General features: G+C 41.0%; 1 protein-coding gene across 7 annotated transcripts in view; it reads left to right on the top strand.

Annotated features, from left to right (window-relative positions):
- Positions 1-17,032, top strand: part of ANKRD17 (ankyrin repeat domain 17) — a 117,151-nt gene that overhangs the window by 86,631 nt on the left and 13,488 nt on the right. For 6 of the 7 annotated variants that reach the window (XR_014471456.1, XM_083174721.1, XM_083174730.1 and 3 more), the window contains 8 exons: positions 3,824-3,999; positions 4,580-4,742; positions 4,836-4,931; positions 8,362-8,478; positions 9,229-9,400; positions 9,922-10,354; positions 12,588-12,743; positions 14,340-14,489. Coding sequence is in view for 6 of the 7 variants with exons in the window: in XM_083174721.1 (XP_083030847.1) it covers positions 3,824-3,999; positions 4,580-4,742; positions 4,836-4,931; positions 8,362-8,478; positions 9,229-9,400; positions 9,922-10,354; positions 12,588-12,743; positions 14,340-14,489 (1,463 nt within the window). In the remaining variant the exon portion in view is untranslated. The remainder of the gene's footprint in view (positions 1-3,823; positions 4,000-4,579; positions 4,743-4,835; positions 4,932-8,361; positions 8,479-9,228; positions 9,401-9,921; positions 10,355-12,587; positions 12,744-14,339; positions 14,490-17,032) is intronic. The other variant, XM_083174715.1, reaches the window with a different exon arrangement.

Below are 17,032 nucleotides of genomic sequence, written 5' to 3'. Positions count from 1 at the left end.
CAGTGACACTTGTATAATGCACCCGGCAGTGAATCATAGTGTATAATGCCCCCAGCAGTGACACCAATATAATCCCCCTGCAGTGACACATACAGTGCATAATGCCCCCAGCAGTGACACAGATGTAGTGCACCAGTAATGCTCACCACCCCGCCCTCTCCTGGTGCTGATGCTCCAAACTTATGTTAGGGGAGAAGCAGAAATTGGCCTGACAGCCATCTGAAATATGGAGCCAGCTTGTTAGCCAATCACTGACCCCGGCTGTCGGCACCCGAGCTCCGATTGGTGGGCGAAGCTGCATTAAAATATAGAATACTTACAGCCGGCTGTGTGTCCCCCATGCCGCAGTAAACTGCTTGTCTGTGGCCAGCCATTGCAGATGCCAGTCCCAGCAGAGGGGATCGCCCCGCTGAGGTCTCTGTTTAACAAAGTCAGTGCCCTCACTAGGTAGGGGAGCGGGATTCAAATAGCCGGCCCCTGCAGACAGCACAGGAGCTGGAGCAGTGACTGTTACTGACACCAGCTCCTACGTTGATACCCGCAGCAGTCCGCTCAGCTATGCGGGCAGGGGAGCGGGATTCAAATAGGCGTCCGCAGGAGCTGGAGCAGTGACGGTTACTGACACCAGCTCCTGCGCTAACACCCTCGTGAGGACGGACGGAGCAATGTGCGGGTTGGGAGGGGGGAGGAGGGGTTGGTGCGGAGGTCCGGAATCTCCAGAGTATGCTGAGGGGGGGCGGGCCAGCCAGCAATACTTACAATTAGCTGGGGGGGGCGGACATCAATGGCTTCCTGCTGCTGGAGACTGAGCTCATCCCTGCTGAGAGGAGGTGTGTCTACTATCCGCGGCTTAGGCAGGCAGGAGCAGGGACACATTGCCGCTGCTTCCTACCACCTCAACAAGCGGCAGGCCCCACCTCTCACTGAATCTAGTTGCCAGATAGTAAAATCTGGTCGCCATGGTGACCTGGCGCCCGGGGTTTGTCTAGCCCTGCCCTAAAGTGGTGTCTAGTTTTCATGTTAATCCAAAGATTGCATTCCTGTTTTTTCCAAGCCCATTCTACTAGGCTGTGTTAACCTTGTGTGGCGGCCCTCTGGCACAGCTTTGCAAAGTGGTTAGGAGGTATTCTATCAATACCTTAATTAAATTCTACAGCTTTGACAATTTCAGCTGGGGAGATGTCACTTTTGGGAATCTGACCTCAGTGCAGCTCAAGAACATTCACTCCCTCTCCTTTTTAAGACATCCCACGGTCTAGACATTCCAGCGTCCACCTAGGTTGATAGAAAAAAAACATGGATTTTTCCCGGAAGCGATGATGGATCACTATTTTGCGCTAGTGGAGGGTCTTTGGTCTGGCACTTGTCATGGTTCTGTGTGCCTGGTTATGGTTGTGTATGTATGCCGGTTATGCTTCTTTCCTTTTTTCCTTTTCCCAGTCTACTTGGAAGCAAGTGAGATATAAGGGGGAGCCTCTGCTGGAATTTCATTCTTTGCGGCCTTTGTCTCCTAAACCACAATACCTCCTAGTCCCAGTGTTTACCCTAGCCTTCGAAAAAATGATTTTTTTTCAGGTAAAGCTGGCTATATACCTAAAGATTTGTTGTACAATCTGGCTATTGGGTATGGTTTGAACAATAATCTGGTAATTTATGGGAGCAAATGACCGTTCATAATGCTGACAAACTGACATTCAGATATTACCAGAGTTTTGATCCAACCAGCCATATTGGACCATAAATCTTTAGGTGCATGGCCAGCTTTAGGAAGACTTTAAAAAGAAAAAAAAATTTTAACCTGATCATCGCAAAACATGGAAAGGTGTGCAGTATTTACACTTCAGACTCACCACCTGTATTTTAGAACATCGCTTATAGTCAGCAGTTTCCTCAGGGTATATCGGTGTATGTGCTAGTCACTCCTCTGGTGGGTCAGGGGCAACAACCTCCATTTGAAGGGTCCTTCATCATATGGGACTAGGGATGCCAATCCCAGGTTAATTGTTTTTTCAATCCTGAGCTCTGGGATTGACAAATGCTCAAATACTGGGATTGGCGTCCCTAATCTAAAACTTAAAAAAAGTCACCCACCCCCCTACATCGGCCGCCCCGCACACATTTACTTACATTGTCGGGCGGCCAGGGCATGAGGCAGGAGCATCAAAGTGCATGCGGTGCGGCGGGCAGGTGAGGTCAGGATCGGCGGTGTGTAGCCTGCACAGCGAGACCTTTCTGTCACGCTGTGCAGGTCGCATTACGGGGGCAGGAGCAACCGCATTATAATGCGAATGCGCAGTCTAATCCCGAAATTCCAAGATTGGATACTCAAATCCTGGGATTGAAATCCCGGACATTTTGGAGCCAAATCCTGGGATACTCCTGATCCCTGGATTAGCCCCCCTATATGGCACTGAAACACTGACTAATACCAGTCTTTTGGTCCTGAGAGGTCTGTCATTTTCAGGCTTTCAGTCTCTGTTGTAAACATAGCTTAAAGAAGTGTTAGAATTAAGGGTGATGAGAACACTAATAAAAGCATATTGGCCCTTCTGGTTCACTCCTTCTGACAAATTCCTTTTTAGATGGACAAAACTATGTGCACTGCAGGTGGGGCAGATGTAACATGTGCAGAGAGAATTAGATGTGGGTGAGTTATTTTGTTTCTGTGCAGGGTAAATACTGACTGCTTTATTTTTACACTGCAACATAGATCTCACTTTGAAGTAAAACCCCACCCAAATCTAATTCTCTCTGCACAAGTTACATCTGCCACACCTGCAGTGCACATGGTTTTGTACATCTAAGAAGGAATTTGCCAGAAGGCGTGAACCAAAATAACCCCAATTGTTTGGAATGCAAACCTTTAATGGGATTTTGTTAACGTTTTTGTTTTAAGGTTCAGAATTGTGCGCTCTATTTAAAAGGTGTGATGTATTTGAAATCGTATTTTTAGTCCTATTGTTTAAGTTTCACGGTAATCTGGAATCAGTGGATATCCGCATGGAAGATTGTATTCTCTTGAAAGGCCCTTATGTATTTAGAAATTGGAGCTTTATCTCTAAGCCAATTTTTATTGTTGGTATAGGTTTTTTATTTTTTTCTTCAATATGAAATCATCATTTTAACTTAAGATATTAAATTCTTCTTAAATCAAGACCTCATTCTGGCATTGGATCAGACTGTTTTCTTAACGTGCCCATACATGGTGCATATTCACCGTGCGATGCACGCTCCCATGGGCATCTCATCACACAGTACAAAATGTATGTGCTGCACAAACTATTTGTACTGCCATCGCATCACACGCAAAATGCATGCGTTGCGATTCAGCCCATAACTGGTGCAATTATCGTACCGTGTATGGGCTCCTTTAGAGTAATATAAGCCTCTTTCTTAATTACAAATGTCTTGCATGGTCTGGTGTCCACCAATTCCATAAATGATGACTATAAGTTCAGTGCAGATTGGGGATATTGGGAGGCTAAGTTCACAAGTGTGTGTGTGTGTGTGTGTGTGTGTGTATATATGGACAGAGAGATAGCATGAGCTATATCTATATAGATCGTTTTTTTTTTTGTTTTTTTTTATGTTATTATTTAAAGTGCCTAATGGTGGCACTCTGTTTTCATTGCCCAGTGACAATAATAATTGATGAATAGGATGAAAAAAAGCATGCCTTCAGTAATTTATACAAGTTCTTTATTTCTAAGCTTCTGCTATCCAAACATCTCTGCTTGACCCCGCAATCTTGATTCAAACTGACATTAATCATATTTTGCTAATCTGTTTTAATCTTGTTCACCCCCATCCATTTTTCTCATAGACTGGCCTAACTCCCTTAATGGAAGCAGCATCTGGTGGTTATGCAGAAGTGGGACGGGTGCTGCTTGACAAAGGTGCAGATGTTAATGCTCCCCCAGTGCCATCTTCAAGGGATACAGCCCTGACTATTGCAGCAGACAAGGGCCACTACAAGTTCTGTGAGCTGCTTATTAGCAGGTATACGTTAAAACCATTGTTAATAGAAAGTTATTACTTTTCAATTTGGCTGTGTTCAGTAAACTGGTTTTGAGTGCACAATCGTTATAAAGCAGATTACTCTCTTGACTACAGCACAAACTTTTCCCTGATCATGTATTTTCTTTTCATAGGTAAGTCATTTTGTATATTCTTGTAGGAGTGTTCACCATTTTGGAGGTTGAGGGGTGGGGGAATATTGTGCCCTGCAGACACTTGATACATTTTAGACTAAGCAGGTGACTGACTTTCTCTTTGTGGAAATTGATAGTATAGCTTTCTTTTCATTTGTCCGAGAAGGCCTTTAAATTGGTACATTTATCTATTATGTTATATAGTATTTGTGCCTGATAAATTAAATTGTCGTCATCATATATATATTATTATTATTTTTTTTCTATATAGCAATAGATATATTGAGAGAATATAAAATATATAATCTATTTATATTCTCCACTTAAGACAATATTGAGTACCGGACTGTATTGTACTCTAATATTTCTATCGCTGTTTATCTATATTATTTATTTATTAGTATTTTTATTTAACCAATTTCTTCCAGGGGAGCACATATTGATGTGCGCAACAAGAAGGGCAACACTCCACTTTGGCTGGCAGCAAATGGGGGTCATTTGGATGTTGTTCAGCTGCTTGTGCAAGCTGGAGCAGATGTAGATGCAGCAGACAATAGGAAAATAACTCCTCTCATGGCAGCCTTTAGAAAGGTATATGTTTTACTGCAAAATACTACAGCAGTGTCTCAAGCTGGGCTGGGACACAGTTTATTTTAATTCTTTCTTGGTTTTTCTGTATTGCAGGGTCATGTTAAAGTAGTGCGTTATCTTGTGAAAGAGGTAAACCAGTTCCCATCAGACTCTGAGTGCATGCGATACATTGCCACTATTACAGATAAGGTAAGGTCCAAGTAAATGCACAGTGTGTGTATGTTACCCACCATTATCCAGAGAACGATGATATTAATAGACTTTATGTAGATTAATTTATTTGGTGTATAATAGAAATATACAATTCCATCGGACAACGTTTCAAGACCCGTGCAGTCTTTTCATCAGGTCCAATATACAAACAATTACATAAGTGCAATAAGTGGTTTTGTTGATCTTGCACTTATGTAATTATTTGTATATTGGACCTGATGAAAAGACCGCATGGGTCTTGAAACATTGTTCGATGGAATTGTATATTTCTGTTATCCACCAAATATAATTTAATCTACAAAAAGTCTGTGGAGTGATCAATGCATTTATTTTGCAGCTAGACTTTAAGGGATACCATTTCCAATCTTTGTCTATTTTTATATATAATACTTGCCTGCTTTAGTAAAAAAAAATGTATTTCGGTAGATTGTGTAAGCAACACTTCACGAGTAATAGGATGCATACCACTGTGCCCAAAATTGATTTGTGTTCAAAGCCCAATAAAAAAAAAAAAAGTGGTGTATAGAGCCTGGCACTTTCAGTTAATTGTAATGTTTTAACTTTGACGGTGGGGCTGAGGCTGACAGGTGGTCCATGCTTAACATGACTGGGGAGACCACATCGATTGTGGCAATATGGGGAGGAAAAGTAATGTCCGGTCCTTTCCACCTTGAGGTAAGTTCACAATGCAATATGATACCAGGAAAGGGAGGATTTAAGTATGAGTTCTACCCTATGAGCGATTTCTTCTTGGCTGATGCTGTGCAGATTCCCGCCAAAATTTACTTCACTGCTCTCCATGTGAGTTTTTTTTTTTTTTTTTTACATCTTTTTGTGGTGTCAATTTGTAGAATTGAGCACATGGACCCCCAACTAGTGTTGCATGTACCCATGCATGCTTCAGGCAGGTGCTCTGCTCAACACACTTTACCACCCACATGGACTAAGATTGGGAATGGTAAAGTACGAAAAAGTGAAAAATGTACATATAAAATGGCCCCAGGCTTTACAATAGGAAGGGATGTCTGTGATATAATTATGTAGTATAATCTTGTAGATAAATTATATGACCTTGACGGGTTCTGAGGCGTGGGAACACAGCACCTCAAAGGGTATAAGATCTTTTGTCAATGCAACTGATGACCTCTGTGAATGGTGAAAATGACGTAGTTGGAGGTAAAACCAGAAGTCTATTGAAGAAATATTAGTATCTGTGCATAGGTCACTAAAGGAAATAATCTATCCCTCTAAGAATAAGTGTATCACCCTGGTCAGGCCCGCCAGTTGCCATCTAGTGGGCACCCGTCCAGTAATGGCCAGGTGGGAACGTTGGGTTGTTAAGAAGCGGGAGCAGTAGGGAGCACGGTGAGGAGGGACCTAGTTTGTAGCGCAGAGCTCACCAGAGATCCAATGTGTGTCCAACCATCAAGTGAGTAGATCAGCTGATGACAGGAAGCCATGGAACTGCCTGAAGGCATAGATCTGAGGACCATCTTTCCAAATCAACCCATTGTTTCAGACACGTGTCTGCTCTCGACCAGTCCAGGATCCTATGCAGGACCATAGCCTGGTGATAGGCGGATATCATGGGTAATTGCTGGCCTCCCTGGGATCTCCTGCGAAACAAATAGCAATGTTTGAATCTGGGTCTTCTGCCACCCCAAACAAATCGACTGATTGCCCTGTGAGTGTCTACCAAGTACTTTAGCGGGAGTTTCAGTGGTATAGTCTGAAAGAGGTATAGTAATCTGGGTAATATATTCATTTTCACAATGTTTATACGGCCCAGCCAGGAGAGTTTCTGTGTGAGCCAATGTGTAATTTCTTTACACAGCGTTTGTAAGAGGGGAACATGGTTAAGAGTCACTGTTGTTGGTAGGGAGGAGGGGATGAGAGTGCCCAGATATTTAATATGCGTTGGATGCCTCGCGAAGGGGATTTTGGGGCTCAGGGACAAGACTAATTCATCAGGGAGAGAAATATTGAGAGCCGTAGATTTGGTGTGAAAACTTTGTCTCTAGGATGTTTAGACACCAGGTGTCCATTAATTGAAAATCCTGTAATAAGGCTTTGAAGCGCCTAATATGTTTTACAGAGAATCTAGGTGTGGCATTGGAGGTGTCTACAGATGGCTCCAAGGCCCAATTGAAATCTCCTACCACCAATACCCCCTCTAGGTTATGTTCTATCAATTCTAGTGCCTCTCTCATGAAATGCAGCTAGCAATGATTGGGGAGGCAGAGGTTGACCAAAGTAAAAATTTGGTTGGCAATTGTGGCCTTTACTAGCAAGCCTCTCCTATCACCTATAGGCACCTCCAACACATTTGTCATCCTAACATGTTTGGCAAACAGTATAGCCACGCCTTTGGTTATGGCTTCTGAAAAATTGTTTAAATATCCCATTGGGAAGTGGCGGGACCATAGCTTTGGGGAAGCTCCCTTTTTTAAAATGAGTTTCCTGAAGAAACACCACGTCCGCCCCTTCAGAGTGCATTGAGTAAACCATGCTCCTTTTTTAAGCGCTAAGATCTTTTAGAATGGGATTGAAATCACGCCATGTGTATGCCTCTTTACCTTCACTTTGAGAACTTTTCATTTTCAAGTTTTAATCCATTGAATTTTCATAGTTGGATTATGAATTTCAAAAAGTCCTTTTTGATTCTATCTCTGAGATTGCTTTTTCTCTGAATGTTTTTTGACACATCCTTACAGAGGATATTTCCACTATCACTCTCTGGTGAATCTCTGGTTCTCAAAAAAAACACAACAGGTGTTCTCCTTTCACATGTGCATGTGTTACCTGGGACTTGTTTCGTCCTTCAAGGAAGTTCCTTTGAACAGGTTCCATTCCCAGGATTTTCTGTTGGACCTGCTCTCCAAATGGTACAGGTTTTGTTTAGTCCCTTGTCTCCCTTAGGACCCTTGTGTCCCTTTTGCTGATGGTAGGGCACCAAACATCTCAGTGGTGTGTTAAACTTAACAGAGATCAAGTGTAGTAGAGAGAAAGGAGTCATGTTCATCTAAATTCATATTTAAAGTGTCAGGCTGTGCACACCACCACTCCAGCATATGCCACTGCACCCCATGAAGTGGGATTTACTGGTAGGTACAAAGATCTTGTTATTATTCTGTTGTGTAGCTATGTTTAGCAAAGTCAAACTACAATAACTAATCTGCATATATGGCCAACATAGATCTTAAATAGCTGCAATGATAGTATTCACAAACCTCCTAGAACTATTCTCAGATACAGCACATTTTCAACAGGAAATTGATAGAAAATAGAGTAGCAAATATCTTGAAACAAGTTCCTTCTTACAGTTTCTCCACTATTTATATAATTTTTTTTCTTTTTTCATCTTTTTAAAATAGTCTGATTTAAAGCATCGATAATGTTGTTTCAGGAGATGTTGAAAAAGTGCCACCTTTGTATGGAGTCCATTGTGCAGGCCAAAGATAGACAGGCTGCTGAAGCTAACAAAAATGCTAGTATCCTATTGGAGGAGCTGGATCTAGAAAAGGTAATGGGATTGGTTTCAAATGTAACAGTTTGAACTGATTTACTTGTTACACATTAAATGTAAGTGGTGATTGAGTCATGCATACTGACAAAAATACTAGCCTTGATAACCTTTTATATGGCACTAACTTATTAAGCAGAACTTCCTAGAGTTTTTTTTTTTTCCTGGTCCTTTATATTCGTCCATGGCCAATTATAGCTTATTTTATATTCTCTGCCACTTAAAAGCATTATCATTAACCTAGCAGTATGTGTTTGTACTGTGAAATATTAATGAAAACCTGGAATTAACATACAAATGCCACACAGATACACCTTGGTTGGAATACAACCTATAACCTGAGCATTGTGACTAAGCAGGACATACCACCTAGCTTGAGCAACAGACCCACTTACAGGTGCTATAATGAGCAAGCTAATTGGCTACATTGCAGTGTTTTAGTGTTCATTCTAGCACCCGCCATATTTGAAAACCCATGCAGTTCCTCTTCCCTGCCTGGGTTGTCGCTGTCTGCTGTGGTGTTTCTAGCACAGGTGTGGTTTGCATATCAGTGCTGATATACAGACCACACTGTGCTAGAAGCAATACAGCAGACATCGACACCCCAGGCAGGGAACAGGAACTGCAGGGGTTTTCAAATATGGCGGGTGCTAGAATGAACACTGTTTTATGCACAACACATATGTGGTGAGTAGGATGCACTTATGAAGGATTGGAGTAGATTGTCCACGTTTTGGTTTTTCATTTTAGCTGAGGGAGGAAAGCAGAAGATTGGCTTTGGCCGCAAAGCGAGAAAAAAGGAAGGAGAAGCGGAGAAAGAAGAAAGAGGAGCAGAGGCGGAAGCTTGAGGAAATCGAAGCTAAAAATAAAGAAAACTTTGAGCTCCAAGCTGCTCTTGAGAAAGAAAAGCTAAAAGTTGAAGGTGAAAGTCTTTAATAACTATTTATTTTAGTAGGAGTATAAAGGTGGTAAGAGGTGTGCATTGTTGTGTATCAAACCAGTAGTTATTGCAATGGAATTTCTTCTCTGTAAGGATTCTTACCAGCAGCACAGCTATATCTCCTCAATCGCTTGGCTACGTAGATGGGGATTTTTTGCACGGAATAAACTTTTTCAAAAGTTAGGATAACTTTTAAGCATGTGAATGCCCTTATTGAAATGGCACCATCTGTAATAATAATCATCATATAATTACAATTTATGGGGGTGACACATCTGTAGTTACCCTGCCCAGGTGACCACTTGCTGTGATATCAGACATAAGAGTGTGATGGTTTCACTAGAATGCTGCTTCGTCTTCTGCAATCAGCCCTGAGCTGTGACCACATTTTAGAACACTGTGCAAGTGAGCAGCTTAAGCTAAATGTTGCTATAGAACAGTAATCTGAAATATGACTGCTGGCTATACTAACGTTACATGTTTTATCTTTTTGCGTTCATTAGATGAGCCCCCAGTTTTAACAGAACCACCTAGTGCAACTACAACCACCACTATTGGCATATCCGCTACATGGACCACTCTAGCAGGGTCTCATGGTAAAAGAAATAATACTATTACCACAAGCAGCATGAAGAGGAAAACCAGAAAGAACAAAATTGCTGAAAACGTCCAGATTATCTTTGATGATCAGCTCCCTATTACATATGGGCAGCAGGAGAAGCTAAATGGAGAGTCCAAAAGTAGCAGCACCAGTGAGAGTGGAGACAGCGACAACATGAGAATCTCAAGCTGTAGTGACGAGAGCAGCAACAGCAGCAATAAGAGTGACAATCATTCTTCTACCAATGATAGCAGTCTACAGAGCAAAAAGAAGCCTTCTGTTCTAGTGTCCTTTCCAAAGGAGGAAAGAAAAATTCCTCCTAAAACTTCAGTAAAGTGAGTCTTTTCTATGTTCTAGACTGTGTTACATGAGGGGAATATACACTTTTTTATTAGCACACTAGTACGGACTGTGTTACATGTTGGGAATATACAGTTTAATTAAGCACACTAGTACTGACTGTTACATGAGAGGAATATACAATTTAATTAAGCACACTAGTACTGACTGTTACACGAGGGCGCACACTAGTGCTGACTGTTACATGGGGGGGACTAGACACTTTAATGAAGCACCCTAATGCTTAAAATATTGTATATATAAATGTGTGAAATTTTACTATGAAGGTGAGATGAAAGCTGTATATGTAAAATGTGGTCCAACATTAACATACGTTGTAGCATTGTAAAATATATGGTACAAGTACTTCATGGCAATTTAAAAAAAAAATGTTTTATGTTACGCTTATTCCACTGAGGTGTGAAGTAAATAATGTTGATCTCATTACAATGGCACCAATCAAGGGATGGTTATATTAGGCAGCAAGAGAACAATTTGTTCTGGATTTTTTTGGACTTCTGGTCTGCCCGTTGTACACTTGAACCATTGCCACCCTTGAGCAATTCACAAATTAAGCTGTTTTGCTAGTGCTCTTGTTGCTGAGAGCACAATCATTCCATGTTGAAAGTGATTACGTTATTTACCCATTTTATATGACAAATGCACTTCATTAATATTTGCATACTTTTTGATTTCTGTTCTTATACAGATTCAGGTGTCCTATGTCACCAGCAGGTATATTGCAGATCTTACTCTGCTTACTCCACATTTTAAGCTGTATTCAATCTTATAAATTCAGTTAAGAAGCCTGTTCAGAGGGGGCAGGTTTATCTAGACGTCTTATGGGCCCCACACACGGGCTGACTTTCAAGCTTTTATTTTTAGCTATTTTGCTTAATCATTCAGAAAATGCATGTAAATAACTGTTTGTGTGTGTGTAGCCCACACAGCGGTTTATCTGGTCTGGATCTTGTCAGGCTAGTGTTCTCAATGGAGGACACTGACCCTGACACCTTCCTCAGCAAACCGTGTGCTGCAGTGCTGTGTGCTGAGACAGAGCATTCTGAGCGAAGCAGCATCGCTCAGAACACTCAGCGGTCTTGTGTAGGGCCCATTAACCCGCTTTCCCACTCTGTACTGAAGCAAGCCCATCAAAGTTTGAACAAAGATCATTCCTTACCTGAAAGACATGTTGACAAGACCATTTACACAACTTTACTCCAGAAAAATGTGGAAGTGGCCCGGACCTTGATCTAGTCATTATTATTTTTTTGGGCTTTATGACAAAATTATTTTATACAAATGAACAGTCTATGTAACTCAAGGTCCTTGACAGTTTCGATTGCAGGTTTTCAAGAATATGCTCTTGTCCTTTTTAGCCAGTAACATTTGTTAGTCTCTACTCCAGAGTGTTCAGAGGTTATTACTGAAACAAATCAGACCAGTCAATTCGTCATGCTGTCTCGAAGGGTACATCAGTCACTATTCAGGTGGCCCAAGGTAGACAAAAATAACAGAGAGACATACCACCATCATTTATGACTTGACAATCGTTACACAGCTCCCTTGTGATGGAGACTTCCATAATAATGCTTTGGGTGGAACAGTTTCATCCACATTCATAACCACATTCATAACCACATTATTCCTAGGTCTCCACCTGTTATCTTAGCATGCATGCCATACACCAGAGTTTCCCAAACCTTTGTCATTGCAGTTAATGATTTGGCGATAGCCAAACTTGGATATCCAAACAAGGAATTTGAAGGCAGTTTTAATTTATTGTTCCTTTTGGATTATCTCAAAATGAACTCATTCCCTTTCTACGTTTCCAGAGGTTCAATGCAGTATAATCCATGTATTGGAAACCTAATTGAAAGTGCACCAAAATTTATTACCATGTACATAAATTAAAATGGAGATAAAAACATGGATAAATGAAGAGATATCCCTGTATGGCTAGATCAGTTGTAATTACCAGCTATGTAGGAACTGGCAATCAGTTCTAAAGTGCGGTGATAGTGTTAAGTCTCGGGGCAAATTACTGGTCCAAGCATACAGCAACAATGGATAGTAGCGAAGTACGCCGTTTAGGGTCTCCACATCAAACTACCAACTCGTTTTGACTCTCTTTAGTCTCTCGAAGGTCAAAAGTGTTATGCGGCTAAGTTTTACTCATGATGCAATCAAAGAAAGTGTTATAGTAACTATTTCTTTACGTTTTTAAAGGCTATCTGAATCCCTGGTTGAAGCAAACTGCAATTCGTTGTCCACAAGCAGTAAGACAGGGCCTTCTCCACTCTCATCTCCAAATGGAAAATTAACCATAGCCAGTCCTAAGAGAGGACAGAAGAGGGAGGAAGGGTGGAAAGAAGTGGTCAGAAGGTGAGTTTAAAGGACATTTGCTTTTTATTTTAAGTTTGATATTGTTTTGTTTTTAATTAAATCCGGCCATCACATTGCCTAACAGGTAATCAGATGCTGGGGGGAATTGATATTGGAGAAGTTACCCATAGCAATGCTGCGTGTCCATTTATTTTGAAGTTCAGTTTCATTCTTCCGCTATCCTTGGCTAGTAAATAATTGACTATTTGTAAGGTGTAATCTACTTCCCCTAGTCTAGGAAGGAAAGTACAAACTGTTTCTTCCTTCTGCCTTCTAGTATTGCTCTGTAGGGTTGACCACGTGCTACTGGTGCCATATCAGCTGGCAGCCATGCTGCATAGCTTACCCTGGTGCCCTCCGGGTCAGATAAGTAGAAGCCAAGGGAAACAATCAGCGGCACTCTTGTAGGGATTTTCAAACAGGTGTATTCAGTAGAAAAGCATACCGAGTATGCTTTTCTACTGAATACACCTGTTTGAAAATCCCTACAAGAGTGCCGCTGTTTGTTTCCCTTTGCGCATATATATATATATATGTGTGTGTGTGTGTGTGTGTGTGTGTGTGTGTCTATCTCTACCTACCAATAGAGGAGGAGGCAGCACTCCAAGCGACTTGTACAAAAAGACACTTCAGGCAAACGTTCTAAGACAACGTTTCATTGTCCTTTATTTTGCAATTTCTTCAGGTCATCTGAAGAAATTGCCAAATAAAGGGCATTGAAACGTTGTCTTAGAACGTCTGCCTGAAGTGTCTTTTTGTACCAGTCGCTTGGAGTGCTGCCTCCTCCCCAATTGGTCTATATTGCTTATTGATGCGGGCACCCAGCACAGTAACCGAAACATACAGGGATATATATATATCATACACAATTGTGTAATGGCACCCTTGGTCGAAAGTCCTCTATACACCTCAATTTTTGCCACAAGTATTAGATAACACAAGTCCATATCAAAATGTTTCCAATAAATATGTTCAATGATATTTGTTGTACATTTATAATATAACATGCTGCATCACCAAATGTGTTTCCTCCCCTAGGGGACTTCCTCATAGGTTTTAGCTAAAATATTTTGGCAATCTTGGCCGGTAAATTAGGTTATGGATCCAGGGTTGTTCACGATAGCCAAGTATTTAAACTCTAGATTTTAATTAGATAGCTGCTATACAGACACGGTAATTCTATAACCGCAATAGGTGTAGATGTGTGGGTGCTTTGTTTCTCATGGGGGTTTAGAATGATTAGTATGCAAACTATTTCTCTGAAGAGAGTTCCCACAGAAAAAAGGCTTTAATATATAGGAGATAACTGACAAATAAGATTAGTTTTTCTGCATTCTTCTTCTGGTCAGGCTCAGCCCACAGGAAAAGTTCTTCGACAGGCCCAAAAATATCACCTGCTCAAATGGTTCAATAGTGTATGCATTTTTAGAAGTGCCCAATTAGTCACCTCACAGCCAGGAGCATTTCAGAAAATGTAGTCTTATTTGTCTGTGTTATCTCCTATATCTTAAAGAATTGTATTAAAAGTTATGTTTTAACTAACCACATTAATCTAACAATACATAAAAAAAATTATGTTTTTTTCTCTCTTTTTAGATCAAAGAAAGTGTCAGTGCCATCTACAGTCATTTCACGGGTAATTGGCAGAGGTGGTTGCAACATCAATGCTATCAGAGAGTTCACAGGGGCACATATTGACATAGACAAGCAGAAGGACAAAACTGGTGATAGAATTATTACAATCAGGTAAAATCTGCTGAATTTTATAACACCAACTAAATGCCTTAACTTGAAATGCAATATCATTTTAAGCTTTCTTCGTTTCTCTAGTAAACTAAAAATGTGTTTTCCAGATAGTGTAAAGTTATTTCCCTGCATGTTTCTGTCCGTGCTTTGTGCAAGTTGCCACTTCCAACAATTAGTTCACACTTCCATTTATACTGTCTGTTAAATGCAAAAACACAGTTTTGCTATAATGGGGTTTTCAGTGTTTGTGTTGAACAAAAAAAAAAAGGTTTGAGTTTCGAATTATGGTAGAAAAATGTATTTGCATTCAAAAGAAAAGCGGTTAGAGGACATGTAATGCCTTTTCATTTTCTTGGGTAAACTAGACTGTATAGCAGGCATGTCCAAACTAGCAAAACTGTGGCAAGGCATGATGGGACTTGTAATTTCACAATAGCTGGAGGGCCATAGTTTGGACATGCCTGGTGTATAGGGTCTTACTTAGGTGGAATCTAGGACAAAGATTTGAAGCTGTGAAACCGAAAGCTGTCAGGTTTGTCCTCCCTTAAGTCATCACTTAAGACTAAGATACCATTATGTGTAGCGTGTGGCCAATGACCATGCTTGTTTGCTTAGTGTTTTTTTTTTTTTTTTTAAGACAGAACATGTTAAAGTTCTAGTCTCTGTCCATTGCTGTACTTGTACAGCTTACCACACTTCAATGCTCTGAGGTTGATGTCCTTTCTTTTCTATCTATCTCTGAATGAGCTTTGTTAAGCTCTTCATCTACTGTACCTGATCAGCCAATCTGACTTGGGTAATAGGCCCAACAAACGCTGTACAGTGGCTTTATTAAGCTCTTCATCTACTGTACCAACAAACGCTGTACAGTGGCTTTATTAAGCTCTTCATCTACTGTACCAACAAACGCTGTACAGTGGCTTTATTAAGCTCTTCATCTACTGTACCTGATCTGCCAATCTGACTTGGGTAATAGGCCCAACAAACGCTGTACAGTGGCTTTATTAAGCTCTTCATCTACTGTACCAACAAACGCTGTACAGTGGCTTTATTAAGCTCTTCATCTACTGTACCTGATCTGCCAATCTGACTTGGGTAATAGGCCCAACAAACGCTGTACAGTGGCTTTATTAAGCTCCTTATCTACTGTACCAACAAACACTTTACAGTGGCTTTATTAAGCTCTTCATCTACTGTACCTGATCAGCCAATCTGACTTGGGTAATAGGCCCAACAAACGCTGTACAGTGGCTTTTTTCAGGCTTGTGGAATCGGTCTCTGAAGCTACACCACAGATGCTAGTCTGTTGTGCTTCAGACTTAGGAGTGATCTTCTGAATATTCCTTCCAGGAGGTGAGCCAGATGAGGATTTTAGAGAGTACATTATTTAGTAATAGACAACCACATTGAATTACTGTACATTGAATTACATATACATGAGAGTAACTACTCTGATATACCCTTTGCTGTTTAAGAAACCACAAAATGGTTTTGTTCTCTCATTTGTTAGGCATAGACAAAATCTAACCACGACTCACCGGTTCTAAACTACTGTCTCCAGCATGCATACAGTAAAAAGGGAGGCTTCATCTCAGATGGGATGCACACATGACACTTGGTTGAAAGTCATTGCCCTAATTGGAATAGAATGGTAGTAGTTTTAATCTGGTATACCAAGACTTTGGTTTAGCATATCAGTGTGGTACTTAATTACAGGCAAAGTTAAGGCTAGGATCTCAACCTCTGTGTTATCTGGAAGCTGTGCCTTCTGACTTTGTAACTGAGGGGGAGTACATAGTTTTAAGAGGACTCTGGTGTCTAGGGGGTCGATCCTATTAACCCCGAAGGGTGCAGATGATTCGGCGAGTGCGAATCATCGCAGCACCCGGCACACTTTACGGCGGGCCGAATTCGCTGAAAAAGTGCTCGCATCTCCATAGGGGGGTGAGCAAATTTCAGTGAATTCGGCCCTGCGAAGGGTGCGAGTTAGGGTTAATTTGGGTGCCGTTTCCATCGTGAAAATGGCGCCTGAATGGCAACTCGCACCCTTTGGGGTTAAAAGGGTCGACCCCTAGGTGTCTTATACTGTCCAGAATTGGATGCAATTATTAACCTGTCCACACAAGGAGAGACTTAAGTATCCTTTTGTTTAACATTGAGAGTAGGAGTAAAAATTTTTATTTTTGTGCACATCAGCAGAGGGGGAAAAATGTTGTCAGCATAAACTACCAGATTCTAATCTGACAACTCAGTGTGGTAGGCTGGCTGCCTTCCTTTATGGCAGCTTGTAATTTTATTGCAGCTCAGATGCTTTGGTGAGCAGCGTCATAAGTTATGTGTTTATCATAGGTCTCGGGTAGTGCCCACTCAGTTATTCATCCCCACTATTTTGGGAGATGGAACATGATTTCTGCATGGGGACCAATTTAATCTTTCATTTTCATTAATATTACAGTCCTGCAAAAAAAAAAATGGGATTGGCTTTCTACTTTATATTTTATTTATTAAGGATATCAGTGCACTGCTACAGTATCTGATATTTA

Source organism: Crinia signifera, chromosome 1 (genome assembly GCF_055691185.1).
Source record: "Crinia signifera chromosome 1, ASM5569118v1, whole genome shotgun sequence".
In the NCBI taxonomy this organism is placed as follows: Eukaryota; Metazoa; Chordata; class Amphibia; order Anura; family Myobatrachidae; genus Crinia; species Crinia signifera.
Note: the sequence above shows the minus strand (reverse complement) of the source record. Positions and strands in the feature narration are given on the sequence as shown.